At 44.1% G+C, this 27,713-nt stretch overlaps 2 protein-coding genes across 5 annotated transcripts in view; one reads left to right on the top strand and one right to left on the bottom strand.

Annotated features, from left to right (window-relative positions):
• Positions 1-3,692: 3,692 nt before the first annotated feature.
• On the bottom strand, positions 3,693-6,928 carry LOC132352950 (basic proline-rich protein-like). The gene is made up of 3 exons (XM_059903753.1): positions 6,856-6,928; positions 5,792-6,386; positions 3,693-4,587 (listed from the first exon to the last, which is right to left on the bottom strand). Exons 1-3 carry the CDS (start codon positions 6,926-6,928, stop codon positions 4,413-4,415), a joined length of 843 nt encoding a protein of 280 aa, XP_059759736.1. The 3' UTR covers positions 3,693-4,412.
• TOX3 (TOX high mobility group box family member 3) overlaps positions 6,708-27,713 on the top strand; it is a 108,834-nt gene continuing 87,828 nt past the window's right edge. For 2 of the 4 annotated variants that reach the window (XM_059905002.1, XM_059905001.1), the window contains exon 1: positions 6,708-7,013. In XM_059905002.1, the coding sequence (XP_059760985.1) occupies positions 6,927-7,013 (87 nt within the window). In that variant the 5' untranslated portion in view covers positions 6,708-6,926. The remainder of the gene's footprint in view (positions 7,014-27,713) is intronic. The other 2 variants (XM_059905004.1, XM_059905003.1) reach the window with 1 other exon arrangement.

The raw sequence follows: 27,713 nt of genomic DNA, 5'->3' as shown, positions 1-27,713 counted from the left end.
GAACAACTCTAGGGGACACCATCCACACTGCATTTATGTAACAGAAGGAAGTTGCATTCTCCTTTCCCACTGATAGTCGTAAAAGGAGGAAACATGATGTTTTCCCTGAACCACTTGCCAAGCCCATCTTTCTATTTGATTTCTATTATATATGTAACCGTTCTTCAATTCTCAGAGTCCTGGTTCGAAATTTTTAATATTTTCCTTTTCTTTAAACATGTTGTTGACACAGGACACACTGAGTAGATAAAACAAAATGATTTTACCTGCTCACCTTAAACAGAAAAGCTCTTTTGCTAACTAGCCTCGCTTCTTTAAACATGTTTTAAAAAAAAGAAAAAAAAAACGCAAATCCTGTAAGCTAACTTGTAAAACATTTAATATTTTGGATATATGGCTTTCATGACCATCCAAAAGTCAGGCTGGCTGGACAATGGGAGCTGCCGGACTATTGTTCATTGGCCACAAAGCCATGAGGTGGCTCTTTCTCCCAGGTCAAGAGGTCAAGCTCCAGGGCATTAATTTTGCTGAGTTTCTTTGTTATAAATAACAAACAAGGTCATTTATTTTCATTTTCTTGTTTCTAACTCCATGCATCTACTCCCCAGGATGAACTCCATAAACAGGTGGCTGGAATGCTGGGGAGAAAGCTTGAAACAGTTCCAGAAAAGAGGGCAGGTCCCACTCTGGTGAAACAGTTTGATGAGTTAGAGATTTCGTTACTGCAGGATATGCACCTGCACTATTACTCGAAAAGTAAACACTCGTCTGTTTGGCACGCACAGATCTATGTAAATTAGGGGAGATTATTTTGTTGCTAGTCCTTGGCTGTTCTGTGATCAAAATGCAATGGTTTCCCAATTTGTAAGAAACAGAATCTTTATTAGACTCAGTTCTTTTCTCGGTTTGTTTTTTTTTTTTTTTTTTTTACAATTTTATTGCTCTATGGTTATTAAAAATAACATACCCTATAAATTAAACCTAGAAACATGGGTGCTTATCAAAGAAAGGATGTCATCAGAGGCTCCAACTCTGGGAGATATTTATGTACAATGGTATATAGATCTGTCATGGAAGGAGTTAATTAATATCTGTCTAATGATTTTCTCTCCGTAAGGCCCCAATAGCTGTCCTTTGGTGAAGAATTTAAAAATGTACTGACCCCCACCCATCGCTAAGAGAGTTCTGGGTCCTCAGCTTTCATTGTTCAGCCAGTGGGCTTTGTGGGCGACACTGCAGGGCCCCTCTTGCTGGAAATCCTCTGAGCTTCCTGATTTCCACTCCTGCATAAGCCTCCTCCCCCATCACTACCTTTGTCTCTTTGGGGGAAAAAAAACCTTTTTCACTCGAGCAAAATAAAAACTACCCAGTATTTGTTTCTGGAGTGTAATTATAAACTTCATTGTACATTCTTCCTGGCTTTGATGCTTATCTTGAAGAGTTCAGTGAAAATAAATTGTTTTTATGAAAGCAGAGAAACCATTCGATAAACACGCTGTCTCTGAAAATTGTTCCTGCAAAAGAGGTCATTCTTTCACTTTAAAAAAAATAGAATACATTTCAGAAAACAGGCAGGACAACAGTTTAGGATTTCTGTGAACACAGGATATATTTTTTTAAGGCAGGGTGTAAACACGCTGAAAATTGCACACCTCCTGATTGTGTGGAGTGTATTGGTTTTTAAAATAGCTTTATTGAAGAGCTACTTAGGTCACAAGCAAATACTTGCTACATTTCATATTTCCGGGAATGAATTCTCAGCTCAGTACTTTTTTTGCTACTAAGGTTTTGGGGGTTACCATTCTATAATTACTATGTATCTGTCAGAACCTATGGGTGTATCTATTCTTAGCTAAAGTCATACTCAGCTGGGAAAATGATTTGTTTTCTAGAGCTCTTCTTGTGCCTGGTAGCACAGAAACCAATATGGCCAAAATTGGTTGTAATACGAGAAACCACCTCATATACATAACAATATATTTATTACCATGAATGAAAAGTTTGCTTATTTTTTTTTCCCATTTGCTCATGTGTCTGTATTTCTTGACCTAAGTAAAACTATCAAAATAATTCACATTTCCAGACCAGAAAAGTTTGGATTCACTGAAAACTGAAACTAACAATGACAGTGCTTGGGGATTTTTTTCACACTATAATTCCTGTGTGAAACTCTCTCCTGGTGATTAGTTTTCAAGCCTGCGCTGGAGACGTGTAATGAGGGCCCCAAGGTCAGAATGCTTCCTCTATACCATGTGTACATTCACTATTGTGAGAGCCTTGGTAGGTCCTGACTTGATTTTATCTGCATGTGATTTAGACTATGAACGTGAAGTGTTGATTCTCGGCATGAAACTCTCTTAAATTTCATGGAGATGAGTTATACAGACACTAAGAATCCATGCTAGATAGAAATGCTATGCTTTATGATATGAAGCCAAATTCAGATATAAAACCAAGTATAAGACATTTTACGAATATAATACATTAGCTGTTACTATGGGAAAAGAAAAGAAACTTGAGTAGCTCTGGCCCTGTTAATTTCCATTTGGAGCTGCTGTTAATTTGGCTGCATTACATATTGCAAACAAGGATTATAATATTTGGATAGAACTTTTCCTGACCAAAACTCAAGAAAATTAAACTGTATGTAATGTTTAATACAATCCTCATCTCAACTGAGGAAGCAGAACACAGGTTAAATTACTGTTCATAGATCCCTAAAAGTGGGAGTCTCAGATCTTTAGTTATAAAACTCAGCAAGTTTAATGCAGTCCTCATGGGGACTTTCTTGCTTAATTTGGAGCCACATAAAGTAGAGAAATAAAGTTTTTGAGTTCTGTCAAGACGTAAAAATGGTGTTCCTATTATGTAAAGTTTGTGTATTTTTCCCCCCCATATTTTAGAGATTCTTGGATGACACCAACTATCCAGTTACAAACATCAAGCTAATAAGACTGACGTTTTTGACCCAAATCATATAAAAACCCTACAGGAATTTTCTTATGCCCAGAAGTTGTATTTTGGGTTCAAAACTGATTCTCGTACTGCCTTCTTCTAAATCAATGACCGTTAGCACCGTGCAGCTTAAATTCAAAGCATATTTAAGATATGTTCTTGGAGGTTTCTTCAAATTCAAGGCTAACATAGTACAAAGGAAGCCTTTGTCTGTGGCATTTCAGAAACAAAACGCTGACAGCCTGAAAAAGGTGACACCCTTACGATGACAAATAGCATGACAGTTACAATTGCATTAAATTTTTAAAAGCATCATTCTAAAGTTTTTAATGGATGGGCTTCAAATCCAGTGGCACCCTTATAATTGGGGGGCATTCTGAATGCAATGGTTAATCAGAACAGCTCTAAATGAAACAACATATAATTCTAGTTTTAATGTGTACAAAAGATCTAAAACAGCAGGGTGCAAAAGGCTCTCTTCTCCCAACCCTCAGGTAGTTTTTGTTCTTCTCCAGATCAGAAGTGTTGGGTTCACTCTTTTCAAATCTTACCTTGACCGGGTTCCCTGGGAGGGATATTCCACTACAAAAACATGTCTTTCTTCCCTCCCTCTCTCTCCCTTCCCCCCACCCCCTTTCTTCCTTCTCACTTTCCTTCCTTAAATGAATATTTATTTATTGCAAACCATCTAAGTACCAAGCGTGGTCCAAGGTTCTTGGGATACAGCAGTGATCCTGCTTGGGCTCTTGAGCAGCGTGTCTGGCCCCCTCCCTGGAGCTTTCTTTTACAAATACCATGATGCAAATTTGCTTGTCAGATTGTTTCTCCCCATAGCAGCAGTAGCCATGTCATGACGGGATCTCCAGGTACCTGGATGGGACAGGGCACGTGTACATGCATGCGGGTGAATGTGTGTGTGTGTGTGTGTGTGTGTGTGTGTAGGAGTGTGATGGGTCCAATTCTCCTTTGAGGGCTTCCATGTGTGTCACTTTGGGCTCCTCTTTCTCATCCACAAGTGCCTAAAACAGTGTCCAGCACAGAGGAAGCATGCAAAAAGTAGCTGTTGAGTGCACGGAGACCGACTGTGGGCAAAATCACGCGGTCGGTACGCAGCCTTCCCAAATGACTGTTTCTGTTCTAGTGATTTTTTTCATTCAAAGTGCCTCAACATATGTATCTTCGGACTCATCAGTTTCTTTTTTCCTCTCTCCTTAATCAAGATCTACACTCAGAACTTTCGCTTACATTACTTCCTAAATCATCATCATCTTAAAATATTGACTGACCGAATATTGTTTCCTTCCCCAAGACATTTGCATTGTGACAGGGAGGGGGATTTTAAGAGCAAGCCTTTCCCACAACAATGGCCGGGAGGTGGTATCCCTAGCACCGGGCATTCCAGCCTCCTGGGAGCCTCCTGGGAGAAGGTTGTCCCCTCAGTTTCCAGTCTCCACAGCTCAACGTTCAATGCCACGCAGGCGCCCACATGCAATTCCCCGTCTCGCAGCTAGTGGGGTTTCCAGTGCGAATATCTGTATTCCTGATCCTCGAGGTCTGATTACAACTTCAGGTTCAGTCTCTATGTAACTTTGATTATACTTTGCTTCATCCTCTGTAATCAAGCTCAGATTGCTGCAGATGCACGACAGAATGAGAAGAAGGTGAGGAATGTGAGTGTGCAAAGAAAAACTCCGCTTCCCAGCCTTTTGGGGGCTCCTTTTAACAACTATCTGGAAAAAAATATATAATTTCTGTTTTGGTACCTCAGATCAGCAGGCTGCTCCTCGCCTGTGGCCAGATGCTGCACTCTACGCCATTGTTAAATACTAATAGTGAAACTTAAAAGATGTACTCTTGCGAGACAACAGGTGGCCACTGCAACCTCCAGCTCTGATTGGTGGAAAGGCCACAGGCGCCCAGTGGCCCGGAGAAAGGGCCTCCACTTCTGCGTTTCAAGAACCTGCTCAATGGGGTGTTGTCCTGATAATATCTCAGCTCACTGCCAATTTGTGCAACCCGCTGGGCCATTAGGGAGCGCCGCTGGGTTGTCAACGTTAAATGGAGACTCGGGAGAGGAGACCAAAGCTTTTTCAGGAGGGGGGGGATTGGAGTCAACCCAGCGACAACGTAAGCAGTTGTTCCCTTCCTGAATACACACCGCTCTCTCACGCAGTCTCCAAACACCCGACTCTGCTAAGAGAAGAGCAAATACACAAACTTTCGCCTAATTGAAGTTTATTTTTCCTGCTTGGTTCCAGAACGATAATATTGGGCAAAGGTACATACGCAAGGTGTCACCAAGCCAGGGTGCCTATTTTGGAGAACAGACGAAATGAAGAGAAAGTCCTGTGATGCTTGTCTGAAAAACTTCAGGCCGTGGGCCAGCAAAGTGTGATCAGGGAGGAAAGTGTGAGTGAGTGTCAGCTAAAATATTTGTCAATTTCTCCCTTCCTGTTAAAGTAGTTACCAGACAACCATATTGGGGAGGGGGCAAATCTCACAGCCTCTCCTTAACGTTCTCATCTGGTAGCAAATCCCTTTCCTTCGCCAAGGCTGAGGGCCAAACTGTCAGACGAACCCAAAGCAAGGGTGGGGGTGGGGGGAAAGATGTAGCTTAAAGAAAGAGAAAGAAATCAAGAGGGGGGTGGGTGAGTGCACTGTGAAGAAGTTAATCACCCAGAACCTTTTAGGAAAATAGGGACATTTTCTCTCAGAGAGCGGTGAGTGATCCGCCTAGATCCAGTTACGCAAATGCCTTTCGAATACAAACAAGAGCAACGAAAATACGAAGAGAAGCGACATGAGGCTTAACCCGGGGAGCTTCAAGTCTGCCTACCTGTGAAAGGTCAGGCCCCCATACCCCTCCTGGAAAACACCACAGGTGTACACGGGGCTCCCAGCTCCCGGCTCTTCGGAGGCAATCGTGCAGATTACCTGCTGGGTTAGGTGCCTCCAAGAAGGGGACACTCGTGGGGGAAGGCGGAGTGGGGTAGAGGGATCGGGGGACCCACGAGGAAGGGATGGGGACGAGGAGTGGAACCCGAGGGAAAGAGGGGTGGTGGGAAGGGAGCGGACGGCGCGTGGATGCTGCTGGCAAGGGCTGGGGGCCCAGGGCAGCGGGGGTCCGAAAGGGGGCGGGGGTCCACACCGGGCATGGGACTGGCCGAAGCGGCCGAGGGAAGGAGGGGAGCGAGGAGCGCTCCGAGGCAGCGGGGACAAAGAGGACCGGAGAGGGAAGGGGGGCGCGGTGGGAAGAAGAGGGGCCCCGGAGAGGGGGAGGCCGCGGCGCGGGCGACGGGGCGGTCGAGGGCTGCGCGAGGCGCGGGGTGAGCCGCGAGGGGCCGCGCGGGGCAGGGGCCGGCGGGGCGGGGTCCGCGCGCCCGGAGGCGGCCCGGGCCGAGAGCGCACCGGCGGGGCGGGCGGCGCGCCAGCTGCCCGCGGTGGGAGGGGCGGAGCGGCGGCGGCGCGGGGAGGGGACCGGCGGCGGAGGGAGGCAGGAGGGGGAGAAGGAGGGGAGGGGCCGGGCCCCTTGTCTCCGCGGCTCCTCTCCTCAGTCCGCCCGGGGAGGAGGAGGAGGAGCGGGGCCAGCCGCCGCCGCCGCCGCCGTCGTCGTCCCAGCCTCGCCCCGCGCACCTGAACTCGCCGCGCCGCCCCGGGCCCCCGCGCCGCGCCCCGCGCCCCGGGCGCCCGGCCGGTGCGCAGCGCTGCCTTGGTGCCCCGGCGGGGCGCGTCCCCCGGGCCGCCTCCCGCTCTCCCGCGGCTCGCGTGGCCGCGCCTTTGTGTGCGGCGGCCGCGGCTCCCGGGCTCCTCTGGCTCCCGGTCGCGGCGCCCCTCCGGCCCAAGTCCCGCGCGCCGCCCCCCGGACAACCCCGGCCGGGCGCCCCCGACGGTGGATCTAGCGGCTTCGAGGAGGCGGGCACCGGTCCCGGCGAGCCCCAGTCCCGGCCCCCGGCCCCGGGCCCGGCTCCGGCATGGATGTGAGATTCTACCCCGCGGCGGCCGGGGACCCCGCCGGCCTGGACTTCGCGCAGTGCCTGGGGTACTACGGCTACAGCAAGGTGACCGGGCCGGGCCGGGGCCGGGGGGCGGCGGGTCGGGGGCCACCTCCCCATCCCGGGCGCGCCCCGCGCTCCAGATCTCCGCCTGCTGCACTTTTCTCTCCCCTCTCCGCTCCTTTCCCTTTGCGCCTTCGTTTCTGTCCAACTCTCCCGCTCTACTCTTTCTGCCCCCTTCCCACCCCCCTTTTTGTCCCTCAGCCGGCTCTCCCCTCTCCCCTCCGCCTCTCCTCCCACTGTCTCTCCCCCCCCCCCCTCCCCGGCCGACTCTCTTTGGCTGCCCCAAAGAAGGGAAGAGCAGCCCAACAACTGCAAGGGGGGACTCGCTTGTGATTCTTTGTTGTTGTTATTAGTAAACACGATCGCAGTCCCCCTGAGTTTGGGGGGGAAGGGGGCAACGCAGGAGTCCCCCATCTCGTGGTCTGATGACTTCGCCGCCCCCCTCCCAGCCCATCTCACCTCCCCCACGCCCCCGAGAGCTGAACCCAGGGCCGCTTAGCGAAGGAAAGGAACTAACTTTTGAGCGTGCCCTGGATGGGGGAAGAGGGGAGCCGCGAAGTGGTGGGACCCCCGCAGGTGGCCTTTGCTGCCCTCTCGCTAGGGCGCTCTGGACCATGCAGTGGAGGTGCCCGCCCCTCCCTGGTTAGCACAAGTGGCTTCTTATCTTTCATTTTTGGGGGAGGGGTAAGTTTGGCATTTCGGGGAGATCAGGGTTGGAGACCTCCACACCACGCCCTGGGTCACCCCACCTCCTTCACCTCCCCCTGTTCCAACTTCGAGGACCCAGCGTTTCAGGTGGCCAAAGGTGGATCTCAGAAGGGCAGCTGGCCGCAGCTCGGAGCGGCGAGTCGGTGCGAGAACCGCGGCCCTTGGGCCAGCGCAGCGCGGACTCCCGTTCTCTATCCTTTCCTGAAGCCCCCAAGGCCAAGCTTTAGAGGAAACATCACCCCGAGGGCGATATTCAGAGAAAGAGCTGTGCTCTGGATGGCCTGTGCCTTTTGAATGTGGTTTTTCTTTCTCCTTCCCCCCTGCTCCTCCCTCCTCCCCTCCTTTTTCTTTCAAATCGCAGTTTGTTTATGATTGCTTGGATAACAGAGGAGGAAATAAGGAGCCTGCAGAAAGAAAGGTGCTATACAAAACTAATGAATACATAGCAGGAAGAGGAGGATTTGTATCTAAGCGTGAGGAACAGTTTGCTGTGCCCCGTGGCTGATGGAGGCTCGTGTTCCTTTCTGTTTGTTTATACTCCGTTCCCAACTCCAGTGCTGAAGTTTGTGAAACACCATTAGGGTCTCTCTTTCTCACCCCTCTCCCCTGTGTCATCATCACCCGGCTCTGCGCCTGGCACGGAGGGGCCTCCCAACAAGTATAGAAGGAAGGGATATCATTCAGTGTGTTTTAACCCTTTGGTGATGGTGGGCGTTCATGCTCTCAAAATTCCTAGAGTGATACATTTAGCATTGAAAGAGAAGCAAGAAAAGGCCTATCCCTGTAGCCAGAGTTAAGGTTTAGTTTCGGCCCTCTGATTTTGGATTTACTCAAGTTATTAAATGCTTTAAAAAGTCTCCCATGTATGCTCAGTTAGGGACTTAGGCAGCCTAATTAAGTATGTAGTGTTTCTGAGAATCCACCTAATTGTTCCAGTGGGGTATTATTTATCTCCTTACAACTTAGCCTTGTGTATTCAAGCCTTGTATAGCTGGGCATGCTCTTATTTTTGGAAGCCATTACCTTGCCTAATGTAACTACTTCTTTCTCTGATTTAAGATCAGCAACACTCGAATGACACCAAAATAGAAACCTTTTGTACTAATCCAGTCACTGCAATGCGTGGCAAATCTCTCTGTTCACTAGGATCCCAAGGGTACTTCAAGGGACCAGAGGAAATTGTGGGTGTTTTGTGTGTGTCTCTTTTTATTTTTTGAGAAAGGCTATTTCGAGTCAATTTAAACTCAGAACATTTACTTCTGAGAGCGTCTAGATAGCTTAAAAACAGACAATATTTATTGAGATGCTTGTTCAATTTCAGGAGTGAGGATGCAAGTTGGATTGCTGTCATATTTTCCTAATGCAGCGATTCGCCTGAAATAACTCGGTTTCTTAGTTATTCAGCAATCTGTCGTCTTAAGTGCTCTGTGTACCCAACTTATGAAAGTTAGTGCTTAATATTGGTAGAAATCAGATTGTACTTATTTTAAGGGATGTTCGCATTTCATTCCTTGCAGGTAAAAATACAATAATCTTTAAATTGAGCCACGATACTGTATTTTCCTACTCTTAATCTCAGAAGTGAAAAACCCAACCTTACTCCCCGTAATTTTTCCTTATGGGGAGAATGCAGTAGAAGAAGTATTAACTTCATGGGTATAAAACAGCAAGTGCTAGTTAAAGGTTTATAGCATTTCATTTCATAGCTAACTTGTGTGTCTGAAGTGACTTTATTCAATATAGATTTATATTGAAAATGTAAAAACCAGCGTACAAAGACATGCATGTATCTTATTTGAAAACACCTGTAATCATTAATCTTTTAAGACTTAACTTTTGATCATGTGCGTTATCTTTCCGGATGGGAAGTGATGGCTTTCAAAGAAAGTCTGTTTCTGCCCTTTCTTGTTTTAACGACCATCTGGGAAACTTTAGAAGAAATACAGAACCCTCCGCTCCAGGCTTAACAAGGGAAAAGTTAGCGCTTATCGTTAAATTTATTTACAAACCGTGAATAATAGGGTTTCATTCGTTTCTCTCTTTAACAAATGACCCGAGTCCTTTGTATAACTTATATGCATGTGTATTATCTTCACATTCTGTGAGTATATGGATCCTTTTTAAATGTCAGCGCTCATGAAAGTGTGTACTCTGTCTATGGAGAATGGATGAAAGAGTTTTGAGGGTTCAAAAGTCATTGCAAGTAGGAGAATAACTTCAAATAAAATATAGCCAGGATCATTAAAATCAGTTAATAATTCATGAACCAGCCACTGATGTATAAACTTAAAGTCATCTCTATTTCCTCAGGACTAATTTCCATTTTAATTTCAAGTGGAAAATCTACTGTTTGAACATTTCTTTTTCTGATGCAGCTAACAAATTAAACTAACACCTATATCTTTTTTTTAAAAAAAGCCTTATGTTATTCAAGTGAATTAGTGACCCATTGTCTATATATCTGGAACTTTTCTTTTCCTGGGTTCAATTTGTCTTCACCAGTAAGAAGATAATATGCAACATATCAATCGGCATGTAGTGGTCAGAAGTCTGCCCTCCTCACCCCCCCCCCCCCCCAAATACACTGTTACATTTAATGTGGGTGTAAGCAAGGTAAAATCACGCATTGGTTTAATAATGAGTTTGGACTAAACTCTAGTTACTAGCTTTTCTGCATACTCTTAGGGCTTCCCCACCCCCTTTCAAAATATGGCTATTGACTTCTTACCCTATGTAGAATAGTCCTATGCTGTTGTAACTCCATCTGTCCCAAACATTGCTTTCTAATTATTATATGTGTTATTGATCACTCTGCTTAATTAAGATGTTCTGATGTGAGCACTTTCCCTCCACCTCATGGGCCTCTACCTTGGCTAGCTTGAAGAATAAGAGGACCTGAAGGGTGGTTTGTCATTGGTCTATCTTATTGGAGACCATGGTTCAAGTTGAGAACATATTGAGAGGGGAGGGGGATTTGATTGAAACTCTCCTTTAGTTGATATCTTGCACTAGCATGAGAACTCATGATTTTTTCTAGGGTCCGGAGTATGGGGGTGTTGAATTTTGAGAGCAGATTGAGAGATTTCCATGTCAGGTGTTTAACCAAGATGTGGAAACCACATTGTGAAAGAAATAAAAGGTTTTTCTAGGGACCTTAGAGCAAGGGTCATAAACTCTGTCTGTAGGGACAGCCAGTTAACCTTCATGAAGCTAGAGGTTGTGGTCAAGTGGAGAACGTGCCCCATTTAAAGGGGGAGCCTTGCTCAGCATTAGTAGATTGTTGCCATGCCAACATTTGACCCAGTATCTCTACATTCTGCAATTCTTTTTTTTCAAGAAAATCATAATCTGGGTTTTTATGGGAAATATCCTGAATTTTAAGTATTGGCTGCAAATTAACAAATACTTGAAATCGTTATGTGGGACCCTCAAAGCATGCCTGTGTACTGCTCCTTTGCAACTTTTGTCTTAACAAACTCATATGCAGATGAGGATTCAAAAATCATTTTTAAATAAATCATTTCTAGTTTACGTTCAACTATGTGGGCAGTTCTACTACAGTGTTCGACTATGTGGCTAATTCAGTTGAGTGAGTGGAGGAGGTATAATTTAACCACTTTCAGTGTAGTTCTAATCTAATAATTTGGATTCTATCATTCATTAGTTTTATGGTCTCAAGCCAATGGAATAGTCATTCTAGGTCAGGAGTTGGCAAACTGCAGCCCACAGGTCATAGTCTGCAAGTTAAGGTTGGTTTTTAAACTGTTGAAAGAATTCGAAAGAAGAATAATATTTCGTGACTGTGAAAACTACATGAAATTGACTTTTGTGTCCATAAATAAACTTCTATTGGAACACAGCCCCACTCATTTGTTTACATCTTGTCTGGGGCTACTTTCATGCCACAGTGGTGGAATTGAGTCATTGTGACAGAGACTGCATGGCTTGCAAAGCCTAAAACATTTATTATTTATAGAAAAAGGTTGCCAACCCCTGTTCTAGATAATCAGTCCACTGATGGTACCGTGATCTTCCTTTGTTCCAGGCCAAGGCAGTAGAAAGAAAATCAAGATGGCCTAACTGGAAAGATGACTATCTCAGAGAATGTTTCTGGAAATGCTTCTAGAACAGTGAGGTCTCAGCCCTGGCTTCAGCCATGGTTGGGTAGGAGGAGGCTTGTAGAAGATACTCAAGCTCAGCCTTACCCCAGACTAGTTCAGTAAGAATCTCTGGGGATGGGATCCAGGCAGCAGTGTGTTTAAAAGCTCCCCAGGTGATTCCAACACGCAGCTATGGTTGGAAACTTTGTTTTAGGCTGAGGATCCTGAAGTGAGCAACGTCCAGGGGCAGTAAAACTGGGTACGAAGTTTGTGATTGCTATAAAGAAGACAAGACCTAGGACAGAATGGTTGGTTCCTGGTTGGCACTCAGGGCCTTTTGAGGCCCTTGGCAATTCCTAAGCCCTATTGATCTGGGCTCCCCTCCACATCCTGCATTTAATACAATATGACATGGTACCATATCTGAGTTGATGTTGATTAGGTGGCTTATGTTTGTATTTTGTAGGCATTTAATTGAGCATCTATTAGTTTTAATTTTGTAGCGTGTGTGTGTGTGTGCACGCACGCTTCTGTGCTGTGTGGCCAATTACTTTTTTCTACATTTTAAACATTTCTTTAGGCTCCTGAGAAGCTTATAGCTCTAGGTGTCCCGTCTATGGTGACTAATGGATAAAGCAGTCCTGCTGACACAAACTTGAGGTCCAGAAACTCCCCATTTTGCCACGTCAGCCAGTGGAATATTGATGAGAACCCTGTGCTCAGTGAAGCCTAATATACAGTTAGCCAAAGAATGTTAATTTTAGTCATTTCAGGTGAAGTCAGTGGTTGTACGTGGCCACAGCATTCAAAGTATGTGTGGTTATTTCAAGAACTATCTACTCCAGGTCACAAACTGTCAGGGGGACACTGAATCTACTTGAGGACTTGTTTTGTTTACTTTGCACCAGTATTTAAAAAAATAAATTAGTTGTCTGTTTCTAAAAATCTTTGCATATAAATCTGGATTTCCAGTTTGTCTTTCATCATAAATACTGGACCTGTACCCTTGCGTGGCATCATCTGCCAGTTGCCCTGATTCAGATGGCTATGTCCTCCACAGTTCACCGTGGTCCTCTCCACTCCCTCTTCCTCATACTTAGCCCTCTGTATACCTCTCAGGTCCCAGGAGGCTTCGAGTTTGAAAACTTTGATTAGAAAGAGATGAAATTAAGGAAACATCAAATGATGCTCAGACCTAGTGAAATGAGGTCACTGTCATCGGAGAAATACAGACCCAGTGTTCCTTGCGGTATGTAGGATAGTGGATGAAATGGAAAAGAATAATTTGTGATCATATTATAGAGCCGTGCTCCTCAAACTTTAGCATACACGAGTAATACCCAGAGTGCTTTTTGTAACACAGACCATTGGACTTTACCTCTAGAGTTTCTGAATCATAGGTCTGGGGTGGGGCTCTCAGGTGATGATGTCACGCTGTGAGTAGCATGGCACAGAGGGCCTTCAGTGGTAAGGGAAGTAGTTTGTTCTTTGTAAGTTTATCAGCTAGAATGCTTTGGGCTGCAGGTAACAGAATGAACAACAAACAGTGCATAAACCCTAAGGACATTTGTTTACTAGTAAGTCTTTAGGTAGGCCATTTCAGGCTGTTTTGGATGGTTCAATCATGTCTTCAAGGACCCCCTTTACTTTTCTCTTTATTCTGCCATCCTTGGAATTTCAACATTCTCCTCATGGTCACAGGTTGGCTGCTGTAGCTCTAGGCGTCACATCCTCACACAATAGCATGCGAAATGAGAAGCAGGGTAGTGGTGTGGGTGGCAGTGGTAGTAAAGGAGCACTTTCTCTTTCTACACATCTCTTATTAAGAAAGAATAGCTTTCTTGGAAACAGTTCCACTAGACTCTTTCGTCTTACTGTTCAGAAATGGATCACATGCCCACCCTAGGCCAGTCATTGGCAAAGAAGAAGGGGATTGCTGTGATCAGCGTAGACCAATCCCATGTCATCCCCTGGGGCTGGACACTTGTCACATGAGCATAATTGATGTTACGCTCTGTTAGCAAGGAAGGAGGCTGTTGGAAGGACACCCATGTCTGCTGCTGAGCACGTTTGAAGAATTTTGAGTGGGCTAGCGTGTGGTTGGGGTTGAATTTTGTGAAGATGAATCTGACTTTTTGACTAGATTAGCGTGGGGCCCGACAGGAGGTGGCGGACGGGGGGGGGGACCAGGGAGGACGCCACTAGCCAGTCGAGATAAAGGTGCGAGAAGGATTTGAACTAAGGAGATGTGAATATGGATGTGAAGGAGAGGAGGGCACCGAACAGAGCATCTCTGTAGCTTAAGAAGGAGAAAGAGGAGGTGGAGACGACTCAGGGTGTTTGAACTGGGGACCTGAATGAATGTTAGGACTTCGAACAGAAGCAGAGAGGCCAGAGGAGAAGCTGGAGTTGAAGGAAAGATAACGCTGATATGGGATATTTGGGTGGAACATTCCCACAGAGATGTCAGGTAGGTGCCCTGGAACCTACCCATGCCTTGGAACTCAGAGAGAGAGCTCAGGGTTGGAGAACCAAAGTCGGGTGCTTCCTGTAAGTGATAAAGTGCTGGAAACAGAAGTGACTTCTCTAAGAGTAAGGAGACGGGGTGGCAAGGACACATCCTTGGTCTTGAGGGTTGGCTGGTGTGGTGTTTGGTAATCCAACTTCCCAGTTAGGGAGGCAGTATTTTAGGACGTAACACGTGAAACTCAGAAAATTTGGAAATCTTACTGTACCATGACAAGGATGGTATAAAAAAGGAGTGTGTGTGTGTGTGTGTGTGTGTGTGTGTGTGTGAGATGATATATCTTTTCTATCTTAACAGTTATTTGGAAAGGAACAGTCTTAAATGGCTATCATCAAGTGGGAATAATGCAAAATTTGCAATACCATACTTTACAACCACGTCAGCCATTTATGAATTAAAACATTTCATGTGTTTCTCTTTGTGTAAGAGATGCAACTTCAAACTGGATTTTGTGACATGTTCATGATGTCATAAGTATCTTGGGGAATCTGTTTTGAGTGTGGTTAATAAGGAAGGACAGGATTTCTGCTAAGTATGCTTATAAATTCAGTGTATTTTAAAGGTGGATTCAGCACTCTTTAAAAAAACCCTATTAAAATAAAAGGAGTAGAGGCTTTTATTCAAGGTCTGCATGAGCTTCTGACAGGTTTTATCTTCTCTCTTTGTAGTAGGTCATTTTATTTTCTTTGTTTCCTAGGTTTGTATCCTAATCCCTTCCTTTGGGAGGCCATGTTCTTTTAGATATGTTCCACTCTGGTGTAAAACACATTAGCCATTGGAAAATGGCCCTTCTTGTATGACTAACATTCTATCTTTAATCTTAATTTAATTTTACTTTGTTTATAAAAGAATACTTGTCATGTCTTGATAATCCATAAGTTAAAGAAATTGGCCAATATCAAGAAGTGTTTGGATTTCACTCTAAATACATATTTGAATGATATAGATTCGTTCTTTTGGAGGAGATAGATTTTAAGGTGGGCCCTTCTATTCCATATCTTGCGAGTTTAATGTGGCCTTTTCTACGTTGACTATAAATTGTTTATATAGAAGAATTATATTAAATATTGTAATGGAAGTGAGTTTTCAAAATATTTTAAATTGATGTAGTGTAACTACTATATTGTGAGATTTTTCCAGCAATTTCTACAGCTAATTTGTAATGAGCAGGGGATTTTGGTGTGCTGCAGAATAACAAAATTTTTCCACTTTCTTTTAAAAATCTTCTAGGTATAGGAAGGAGAAGTCTCAAATGCTGACCTGGCTAGAACACTTTTATGAAATATGTATGTTTGGTTGGAAGTTGGTTTTTCTCGAAAAAAGGATGAGTTAAATTTAGAACTCTTGAGTACTCATAAAGCGTACTAGTAGATCTGTTTTGCTACTCCTTTATGCCTGTCTCCAGGGAGAAACTCAACTCATTATTTGGCTTACTCAAAAAATTCTAACAACAGTGTTTAATGGAGAAGTGGTTAAACTGTTGTATATGTAAAAATTCTTTGGACTCCAAGGGGGGAAAACTCCTCAAACTGAGTTAAATAGAAAAGGGGTTGTAAGTTTTGCTTCAGGCATAGCTGGATCCAGGTGTTACAAAGGGATGCCGTCAAGACTCCTTTATATTAGTTCTGTTTTCATCTGTTCGGCTTCTTTCTCAGTCAGGTTATCCTTGGGTGGTGGGAAGATGTTCAGTAGCAGCTCCAAGTCACACCTGCACGGCTCAGCTTCCCCAAGAAGGGGAGATTCTTTTCCCTGCTTGTTTCTGTACCTCCTCTGCACTGAGTCTCATTGGACAGACTTGGGTCACGTGCCCAGGCCCAACATCACATACCCATCTCAGGATCAGGGGTGCACACTGGCAGCCCCACGGAAACCACATAGGCCGAGAGTCGGGAGCAATGGATCCTCAGAGGGAGAGCAAAACGCTGATGTCACAGCAAAGGGAAGTGGGCATGAGGTAGTAAAAAAAAAAAAAAAAAAGTCCATTTAGACTGCTAAATGAAGTGAAGCTTGACGATTTTGACGATTTTTGAGGATTTGAGTTGTCCATATTTCTTATTCTTTGTGGAAACCAGAAATAGCCTGTGCTGATTTAATGCAAATGTCATCATTGTTATTTACCAAGCATTTATTAGGAATGCACTTCCTGTGAGGGGCTGAGATTAGATGTGGTCTGCCTTCAGGAGACCTCTAGTTTGGTAGGAGAGCAGGTGTGCATATGTGAGTGTTCATGAAGTTCATGTGCGTGTGTGTGTGTGTGTGAATGTGTGTACATAGGGAGATGTTCTAGGCAGAAGCCAATGGTTGGTTTGGTGAAAGTGTTCCAGAAATGGTCCAGGAAGGGGAAACTTCAATGCAGGCAAAGAAAGGGCTGTTAGTTGGGGTTCACCTGCAAGTAACAGAAAAAAAAACTTGAGGGAATTCCCTGGTGGTCCGTTGGTTAGAGCTCCGCACTCTCACTGCCGAGGGCCCGGGTTCCATCCCTGGTTGGGGGACTAAAATCCCACAAGCTGTGCAGTGCGGCCAAATAAAAACAAAACAAACCAAAAAAACCCCAAACAAACAGAAACACCCCCCCAAACCACTTGAGCAGCAGTGGCTTAAATGAGATAGATTTTCTCTTGTCCCTAATGAAGACCAGAGGTAAGTAGTACTGGGCTGTTAGGCAGGCTTCATAGACATCTGGGACCCAAGCTGTCTGTAACTTTCATGTGACCCTTGTCCTTATGGTCCAAGGTAGAGTGCCGGTCATCATCGTGGTCCAACCGGCAGGAAGGAAATGTGGTCAAGGGAGGTCTCCAGAGGCTGCCACAGGACACTTGCTTATTTCTCACTGGCCAGAACTGAGACACACGGCCACACCTGTGACTGCCAGGTTGTGGCTGGCCACGTGCCCAGGGAACACTCAGTTACTGCAGAAGCAGGGGTGCGTGCCTATGAGTGAGTGATAGGTGAGGTCCAAGGAACCCTTTTGGGTACCTCAAAGTTGGAGATTTTGTGTACAAACTGTAATATTTTATTTTGCTAAACTTCATTCAATATTTTAGGTTTTATTTGCTCCTTGGAGGGTCCTCTTTTGGTGAAAGAGATCCACTGTGCTATCTTTTCAATCCTTTCTTCAGCTTTGGGGTTTTATTTTGGGCTTGCTTAAAATACCCAACGATTGATCTGCGTCTTTGTAGGAACTGCAAATCCGATGTCCTAATATTAATTGATTACCTATATTTTAAGCCCAAATTTCTCATCTTTTCAAAATACCTCTTGAATTTTTACACCGCCATTTCTCAAGTCCTAACTCTGGGTAATAGAGTTTTGCGCACGAGTCAATCTTCAGTTGCGTTTTTTAAAACTAGATTGTTTTTCAACTGATGGGTTTCCTTTTTGATCAAACCCAGCTTACCTGTGACTCATCGTATCCACACATTCACCAAATCTTCTTCCCCAGAAACCTGCAGTTCTTTACGCTCTTTCTCCTCACTTAACCCTCTGGCCCCTTTCTTTTACCCTTGACCATGCAACCTCGACTGCAAAGACACGGCAGCTTCCTCAGCCCCCTATCCTTTTGCTGTGTAGGCTGTGTCAGCCTTTGGTCAGCCTCATTTCTCAACTTTAGGGTAACTGAACACTGTGTCCGTTTTCCTTACTAAAAACGAAAGCTCTCTGAGTGTACTTGGGTCCTTCTGTTTATCTGTTTATTCTCTTGGACGTTCTCCAAACGGAGAGTCCAAGTCCTCTCCACTCTTTTTAAGTCACAGTCGGACCAGCTCTCCCCTCACTCTTAGGAGGGAACTCTCATCTTCCACTTCATGAGGAACGTTGATATTATCTGCTAGGGATTGCTCATGTGTCATCCTCACTCGTGTAGGAACCGCTTCTCTCTTTTATCCAGACCCAGAGGAGAGCAGTTTCTACTCTTTGGGAGAAATTCCCCCAACAACGTCGTTCCCTTTCTGATTGTTGAATATTGGTTCTGCGGACAGCTCCCACCTTTCCCGTCTTAGTCCTTTTTCTACTTTCAAATGTGCCCAGATGTCCTCTGACCTCCACTACAGATTTTCCAATCTTCAGTTTGTTGAGGGACACCTCACTTGTCACAGCTTTGGCTGTCTCCTCATTCTATCCACATTATAGTACATGTCATGGTTTTGTTTAAGTCACTTTTTTCCCTTACATAAATTAATGTGAAAGGAAGACCATCACAAATGGAAAACCCTATCACTTCCCAGACATAGAAGAAAATCCTAAAGATAAATACCAGGGGAGTAAACAGTATTCTGGAGAGCTCACTGGAGACCTTGCTGGCCTCAGGCTCTGCTCTCTGTTTGTTGAAAAGGGGGATTTGCAAGTGTTAGGGAGGTGTGGAAGATGTGTTAGCACCAGACTGAGACTCTGGCTTTGATTTTATCTGGGGGCTTGAAAGGAGTTCAAAACAGAATGACTTTCTCAAGATGTAATTAAACATTCTTTCTTCCTTGTCTCTGGACCTCGCAGAGCAGTGCTTCTCAAACTGGGATATGCATGCAGGTCAGCTGGGGGTCAGGATAAAATGCAGATGAGCGGGTCTGGGTGGGCCGGAGGGTTGGTATCGCTAACCCATTCCCAGGTGATGTTGTTGCTGCTGGTCTGTCTATGCTGGTAGCTGTGAGTCCTAGAGAAAGGGCCATCCACATCAACTCTTTTATCTGACTCCGTGGACCCCCTTTTTAACATCTCTCTGAACAATGGCGCAAACAAGAAATCTATCCCTGGGGTTCCATGTCTTTCCCACTCAGGCCCACCTCAACACCCTGCAGTCTGCTTCTGTTCCTTCTTGCATTACTGACACTATCTTTTTCCTCTTCTCCTGTGAGCTCTGCCTTGCCCAATCAAACTTCATTCATTCATGCAAGAATGTGGAGTGCCTACTTAAGCTAGATCCTGCTCTAAGCCCTGGGGCTATGCTTTTCTGATGACTATCCTTCTGTCTCCTGTGATCTCCCATGTCTCTGGTTCCCAAATATTGTATTGACATATTTGGGTACTCCTGCTCTGTTGTCTTGTCTGCGGCTTTCCCTCGTCTTCCCAGGCAGTGGGAATGTCCTCCCAAAGCTTGGCTTCTTGCTCTTTTGCCCCTGTATTATTTTCACTTTGTATGTGGGTCTTGCTTTCTGCCTTTAGCTGTTCCCTCTCTGATGTTGTTTGTATCGGCTATCCATTGCTGTGTAACAAAGTAGACCTTGTGGCTTAAAACAAAAAAACATGTTCTGCTTGTGATTCTGCAAGTCAGTAATTTAGTCTGGGCCCAGTGGGGCAGTTATTCTCATCTTGGCTGGATTCTCTAATGTGTTTGTGGGCAGTAGCAGGTTGGCTATGAGGCTTTGTTTCTGGAGATTGGCTGACAGTCCACTGGGGCCCCTTGCTTCTCCTGCACATACGTGTAGTCTCTCCCCTCCAGCATGCCAAGATGTACACAAGTGCCTGCATGGTAGTAGCATTCTGAGAATTGCAGAGAGCCCTTGAGCTCAGGCTCAGAAATTCTGTTCCTTCTACCACGTTCTACTGCCTAAAGCCAGATTCAGGGGGAGAGTAGGTAGATTCCATTTCTTGAAAGGAGCTGCTGCAAAATCACATGACAAAGGGGCATGGATACAGGGAGGTGGAAGAACTGGGACCTTTTTTGCAGTCTACCCCAAGGCCTCAAATCTTCATCTCTGGCTTGATCTACATTTCTCATCCCCTATATGGCAGCTCTCTATAGGTTATTGCCACTTCCCTGCCTGCCATCAGTTTAAATCAAACATAAGCCATATGGCAACCTGCATCCCTCTGCCCCAGAGCTCCCCTTCAAGTTTTCACCACTTCTCTCAATGCCCTCATCATTTTCAGATACAAAAAATTAATTGTGATTACTTGGCCCCTTTCATTCCCTTAAGGCAATAACTCTTCATGCCGTCTTCATTTTTCTTCTCATGACCTCTTTTGCATCTGTCTTCTTTCTTTCCACTGCCAGTGTCCTAGCCAAGGCCTCTGCCATAGCCACAAGCTCCTCACTGACTCTGTATTTTCTAAATTTCTCCCACCTGCAATCAAATCTGCACTCCACTTCGGTTTGATCCCCAAAAGGATATTAGTCTAAGCATCATTCTCCTTCTAAAAGCACTTCCAATGGCTCGTCTTTGTTTATACCAATGCTTTCTCAGACTTGCCACCTCCTTTTGGCCATATCTACATACCACCAGTATTATTTATTAAAAATTTTTTTACATTGACTCACTTTTTAACTTATACAACTATTGCATAAGGGAAGCTTGTATTGCTGGCAACGTGTAAAAATTACCCATACAATAAATGCAAAACTATTAAAATTAAAAATTTTATATATCAATTAAATTAATCCAGTATGCATAATAGATGTGGGAGTATTGGCCTACAAGATAAATTGCTTTGTCCTCAACTTGACATTGAAGACCCTCCATATCTAGTATCAAAGTTAACCACATTAAGCAAAAACAAAATTCCTTAGAAAAAGATTGTTGAATTTTATTAAACATTAGAGTTCTGCTCAGGGTCATTTCAGTGGTTGTAGATCAGCACCACAAAGTAGGATTGCCTGTCTTAATATTTTCGTGCATTGCTTAGACATATCAGTTGTTTTGAAAATATTAATTTGAAATAGCTCTTTTTGCTGGCCCTCAAAGCCCAGTTGTTCACAGTAAATAACTTTCTTGGTGGCATAATAGCCTTGCTCTGTCTGCATTAATAATGTTTCAAATACTGTTTCCAATTCTGGCTTTGGCTTAACAGGTTTTTTAACTGCCGGTGGGCTAAATTTTATACTACACATTCCCTTTTTTATGGCTTGTCTTAATCCTAGAGTCCTAGGAAACACTGTAGTTGTGATGTATACCATTTTGATCATCTGAACATCTCTTCATGGTTACACACTTTGAAAACACCGGCCCTCGAGCAGGTGCAAGATGGCGGGTTGTAGTTGGCATCCATCCCGCTTCCCTACGATTCTTGAGCCTGTGTGTTTATTAGGGTGAAACTTGTGGAAGTTCAGGGCAGAAACCAAGTGAAGGAAAACCAAGTCAGGTTAAAGGAATTCTGATAGACTAATACGAAAAGTAAGAAGAGTGACAACAGAAGACAAAAAGAGTGACAATAGTTGAGAGTGATCGAGAAGATTCTTATCTAGAAAGAGAGACAAAAAATAGTGTCCAGATGTGGAGAGGAAAAAGAAACGGATATTTGTTTTAAAAAAGAGGCCAGTTCAACCCTAAGTTAACAGATAACTTTTGGACCATAGACAACACCTCATTGCTTGACTACTAAAATTTCCCAGCGTAGCATAACCCATATATGAGAATTTAACTTTCTGGGAAATTTTTTTCTGATGATGTTTGGCCATCATACTCGATGGTTGATGCAGAATTCTTGTCCTTTAGTTTCTTATCAGAAATGATGGTCCTTTCTTTGAAAAAAATTATTTATTTATTTATTTATTTTTGGCTCTGTTGGGTCTTTGTTGCTGCGCGCGGGCTTTTCTCTAGTTGCGTCGAGCAGGGGCTACTCTTCGTTGTGGTGTGCAGGCTTCTCATTCCGGTGGCTTCTCTTGTTGGGGAACACGGGCTCTGGTCACACAGGCTTCAGTAGTTATGGTGCACAGGCTCAGTAGTTGTGGCTCCCGAGCTCTAGAGCTCAGGCTCAGTAGTTGTGGCACACAGGCTTAGTTGCTACGCGGCCTGTGGGATCTTCCCGGGCCAGGGATCGAACGCATGTCCCCTGCATTGGCAGGCAGATTCTTAACCACTGCGCCACCAGGGAAGTCCCTTAAATCTGGTGCTCAGTCCCTATTAAAAACTGTTTTAAGAAATAATATATTTATGGAGAATGGCCTGAAAAAGATGCAGTGCATCCATTCATCCAGATAACCTAACTTAATGTGAGGCTTCTGCCAGCCTGAGAGCTGAATGCTTAGGACGACACACTGTTGTACACCCCACTCCACAGTTGCCTTCACTGGGTCTCTCTCAGGTATTAATTGCACACTCCTAGGACTTTGCATTGAGCGGAATTATGAATAATAGTTTCATGAACATCCTTTTTTTTGGGGTTCTGTTTAATTATAGTCCATTACATATTCATAGTGTCTTTTTTTTAGGATGACTTACCAGAGGATCTTTTAAGGTTACTGTATCAGGAAGAGCTGGAAAAAAAAATCACTTAGTTTTATCTAATGGGTATTATTAATCTTGTTATTCTCATTTCTTTGCATTGGCTGTCAAGAAGCTTGGAGTCCAGCATGAAACTTATTTAGTAACTATCCAGAAGAGTAGGATATGCATTCCTGAGTGCTAGTAATCTTGGCTTTATTATTTTCTTAATTTTTTTTGCCTTGATTCTTAGAAATATTACCTCTCTCTTTAGAATCAATTGTACTTTTAAAAGTCACCCAATTCTTTTGTGGAGAAAAGCAGCTTATGAATAAATACTTAAAATACTTCTAAGTACAATGAGCATGTTTGCATAGTGTCAAGAATACTTTGAGTATCTTTCTACAAGAGAAATTTCCACTTAGGAAATTAAAGTCTACTGGTTGTGTCAATATTGTAAAAATAAAAAACAAACATATCCCTTCCCCTTTTGGTCTTTTTATAAGGACAAGTATAACTCTCAATTTATAGCGCTTGCCAGAGTTCATCTCCTTTAGGATATTTCCCCCAGAGTTAGGGAATCTATTGAAATGATGAAAACAGGGAAATTGGGATAGTCCCTGAGCCTTCAAATCAGTGTTTGAGCTCTCTTATCATTCAAAAAGTACTAATTCCTAAATGTTCACATCCTGCCATCATTAGCATCTATCTTAATTGAGTAGATGTAGTTTTAATTTTACCTGAAGACTGCTAAGATTACCCCAGCATTGGGAGTCCGTTGGACCAGTTGTCAAGTGGAGACTGGTCCACACATCCTAGGATCCACGAATTGGCTTCCTAGGGGCTGGAAAGCGTTTCTGCGCACACCCAGGGCATTTGATCTTTGAGAAAACCCTGCTGTCTTGGCTCGGGGAAGCCTTCCTGATGCCACGTGAGCCCTGCCCAAATTAAGAGAAGCAGTTAACCTCTCATAAAACCAGCCACCCTCTTAGATTGCTTTAAAGTGACTCATGGCAATGCAGATGTACTTTACCATTGTCTTGGGGCCACTGTTTTGTTTAATCAGCTTCCTGAAAAGTGGAAAACTTTATTTTGGTAACTTTGGAAAGCAGCCTGACTCATTCCTCCTTAGGTTGTTTATCTAAGGTTGGCCCAAGAGGTGTAATGGATTTTAATGACTCCAAATATCGAGCAGTTGGCAGGCTGGCAGGGTGTGAGGGCAGAGGCCAGGTTTGAGCCACTTTTCACCACGGATGGCCTCTGTGATCTCCAGCTTGCTCCTGAGCCTTTCAGTGTCCACATCTCTAAAATGGTGATTCTACTCTGCTGGGTGGTGGATAGACATTGGTGAACGAAACAGAGAAAATCCTGCCCCGTAGCACTAACATTTTAGAGGCTTATAAACCCAGCTGCTATGTGGGTCATTGTGTGCAATAAATAAGCTTACTTTGTAGAGAATAATGGTAGCATCTATAACGTAGGTTGTTGTAAATATTGACTGTAACTCTCTATATACTAAGCACTTCATTAATATTACATATTATCATCGTTATTATTCTAGGTTATTATTTTTAGCCAAAGATCAGGTAAATTTCTTAAGATACGGATAGATTGTGGAACATAGACAGTGGGAAAAGAATCTTGCCCCAGAATATCCCGACATGAACAGAACTGTTTGGAGGACTTTACACCTTAAACATTTATATGTGGACCCTCTGTTCTTTGCTTAATATATAACTAGGTCAGGGTTTCTCAACCTCAGCACTATTGATGTTTGGGGTCAGATAATTCTTTGTTTTGGGGCTTTTTGTGCATTTTTGGATGTTTAGCAGCAACCCTGGCCTCTACCCACTAGATGCCTGTAGCACCTCCAGTAAAATAACCAAAACCATCTCTAGACATTGCCGAATATCCTTTGGGGGTAAAATCGCCCCTGGTAGGGAACCACTGAGCTAGAGGAATATTTTGGAAAACTTTCTTGTTTTGTCATTTAGAAAGTGCTAACTGGGATGAATTACTCCTTCGTTACAAAGGGCATTTATCTAAATATAGGGCAGTTATTTCTCTAGGGCCTGATGGAGCTAAAAGGAGGCTCCCTCACTGTGTGTGCCTTGGAATAGCTAAGAAGGCCAGTGTCCGTTTTGAGGGAGTCACCAGGGAAGGAAGTCCCTGGACCAGGTAAAAGAATCAACACTTGTCTTGACCTCTGGCAACTGTTTTCTTTCTTTTTCCTTCTCTCTCTTTTGTTTGGGGATCTCTCTGGGTTAATAGAAATAACTTTTGAATTTGCAAAGCTGTGTGATATAGCAGATTGAGAAGAGAAGATCTGTGTTCACTAGAGGGAATAATTGGAATAATTGTTCATGAACTTGGGACTTGGCTCAATTAGGGTTCACCTGTGTCTCTAGATACTTGAAGTAAGTCAGTCACAAAGCTTTTTGGAGTGAATTGTTAAAACACCACCGATGACTGGTTCTGTGCAGTGATTGCATGAAATAACAGATAGGATCTGGATGTCAGGGTGATTTCTGTTTCTCATCCCATTTCTTCTAACTTGGGGGACACATTCAGGTTGATTATTTCATATATTTGGTCATTCCCAGTCTACTTGCTAGTTGTTATTATTATTTTTTAGTCTTGAGCCACATGAACCCCAAACTCAGAAGTCTTTTCTTCATTCGTCCCTCAAATATTTTGCAGTGGCTACTCTCTATGGTATGGCGTGCATAGAAGCTTAAGAAATAGTGTTGGCCTTCTAAACTGTGAGCTCCTGAGAGGAGTGACCATGTCTGTCTTATTGGACGCTCTGTCCTCAGAACCCAGCACTGTGTCTGGTGTACACAAAAATCTCCAGTCACAACTAGTTGGAAGGTTTTATGCTAATTGTCGGTATCCCTTTGCTTAAAGATTTTATAGGCTGATTACTTTACACATTCCTTGAACAACTGGCAGGATGTCTTAAGGAACCCGTAGCAATGTGTTTAAAAGAACAAATTCCAAGAACATGTACTGTGGTGGTCCAGCGTTTCGCAAGCAATAAATCGCAAAGCCTACCTGGCTGATCCTTCCCAGAGCAGTTGTCACCATGACCCTCCCCTCTCTACCACGCTTGGAATTCCCAAAGGAAAGGGGGAGCGCTGCAGACAACAATGTCCCCTCTCTTGCCCTGGTCAGGAGGGTTTTATTGTCAGGAAATCCCCCTTTTCAGGGACTTCATTGTCCGCATCCTCGAACCAGCCCTCTCTCAACCGCAGCTCCACCCCCATCCCCTACCAGCCAACGAGTTCAAGGCTTTATGGAAATGAAAAGTTGCTCTTCTTCACAAAAAAAAAAGATCGGGGGAGATAAAGTGATTAACACTTATTTTGTTCGGGAATCCATCCGAGCTACCATCCTTGAACACTCGTTTGGCTTGTTGGAAGGGTAATCTCTTTCAGAAACATTGGACAGAATTGACCAATTCATTATGTATGTAAGTCTGCTTAAGAATGTTTAATTCAGTGAGTCCTCATCGCTTGGCTTTGTAATCTCCTGCCTTGGCTATTCTGTTCTCTTTGAGTTTCTGCAACTCATTTCTCCCCTGATTATTGAATCTTTCCCTGGACATTCCAGGCTTGGTGGAATCTCAATGAATAGATTTATGGGGGAAGAAAAACTCCACACTCTTTTAGTTAGCTGTCGATGACTGGATTGTTCTGGGGTAATTAAACTTGGGCAGCTACAAATTTGAGAAAAGTACGAGAATACTTAAGCCAATGGGAATGTGGGAGAATGTCTTAGAGGCAGCAGTAGCTTATAAAAAGTAGCTACTTTGGCCAATATGGGCAGTTCCTGGAGAGCCAATCCTGGAAGATCTAAATAAAAACAAATGAACGTTTAGTTCTTTATGGGCACACCAAAATTTTTGCTATTTAAAGAGAGGCACAAATAATTCAGTTGTGGGTATCTTTCAATGGGATGTATCGTACATTTTTTTCATTTTCTTTTCCTTTTGGATTTACCTGGCAGGTTTGTGTTATAAATTAATATAGTATTAATACTTATAACAAGGAAGGGAGGGAGTGGGGAAAATACAAAAATTTTGGGAAATGTTGGAAGGGTGTGTGTGTGTCTGTGTGCATCTGTATGTCTGTGTGTGTGTGTGTGTGTGCGTGCACACGCATGTGTACTACACTCCATGGGACTCGGATGGACTTCCCAGTGGTGGAAAGCAGCAGAGGCGTGAGAAGAGGCCCTCCCTTTAGTTACTGCCTTTGTAACCTACCCAGTCCACTGTCACTGATCACAAAGAAGCAATGAAATACATTCATACATGCTTGGCAATAGCCACTGATTTGAAATTAATGTTTGCCCCTCTAGGTGTAGCTGGTAAAGTTGCTGGTGGCAGGCTGCATGCTTCTTAGCAAGCGGCCAGATGCCTGAAGTAGAATTTGATTTATTATTTTATTTTGTATGTGTTCTACTGTCTTAGTAATTTAGGTAGGTGCTCTGGACTCCAGATAAGTTTTTTTTTCCCCATTTCCTTTCCAGTAGGAGGGCTTCAGGGAAAAGGGGAGAAGTAAAAGAGAAAACAACCCCACATACTTCTTCAAGTGGATCATTACATTTTTAACAAATACATAGATAGCCCTCCTCCTCCAGCCATCAACCTTTGGGTTCATCAGAAAGATTCTCCAGTCATTTTATTTACTCTAGCTGATTAGGTGCAGTGAGTTCAGCACATACAGTGGCAGTCAGGTCCTGCATATTTCTTTTTCAAAAGCCAACCCCCCAGACCTTGTTTTTTTCTCAAATATAACGTCTTTTAGACTTTTGAAACCAGAATAGAACAAAGTAAAAATTTTCTTTTATAATGATCATTCCAGGTAAGGAAACTGTTTTGGGAATTTTACCTTAACAGAACTTCAGGGTGGGTATCCGGGGGGAGGACGCAGCATCACACAAAGTCATAGAGCCATGACGAGGCAGAGGACGGGGGTTCTCATGGACACCCGGAGGGGAAGACAGAGGCTGGATTTCGAAAGGTCTCTCCCTGCACGCTTCAGAGTTTGAGGTTTATCTTTCAGGCACTTTGCTTCAAGGGTTGTGCTTAGATTTCTGTTTTGGAGGGTGGGTGGACCTGGCATGAGGGTTGGCCTGGGGAGGGGAGGGTAACAGGGCAGCGGGGGGGGGGGGTGTGTGTGTGGCTGTGTTCTTGTCACAAGACTTGGGTCCCTTTTAGCCTCTGTTGGTGGAC

This window comes from Balaenoptera ricei, chromosome 19, assembly GCF_028023285.1.
Source record: "Balaenoptera ricei isolate mBalRic1 chromosome 19, mBalRic1.hap2, whole genome shotgun sequence".
Lineage (NCBI taxonomy): Eukaryota > Metazoa > Chordata > Mammalia > Artiodactyla > Balaenopteridae > Balaenoptera > Balaenoptera ricei.
The sequence above is the reverse complement of the archived record's forward strand: the minus strand, read 5'-3'. Positions and strand labels throughout refer to the sequence as shown.

Bases quoted from the DNA above. Each gene is read 5' to 3' on its own strand.
- LOC132352950 (XM_059903753.1), bottom strand. From the start codon at position 6,928: ATGCCGGAGCCGGGCCCGGGGCCGGGGGCCGGGACTGGGGCTCGCCGG. The intron at 6,387-6,855 runs GCTAGATCCACC...CACCGCGGGCAG, and splicing joins GTGCCCGCCTCCTCGAAGCC to CTGGCGCGCCGCCCGCCCCG. The intron at 4,588-5,791 runs GTAGGCAGACTT...GTGCATCTGCAG, and splicing joins GGGGGCCTGACCTTTCACAG to CAATCTGAGCTTGATTACAG.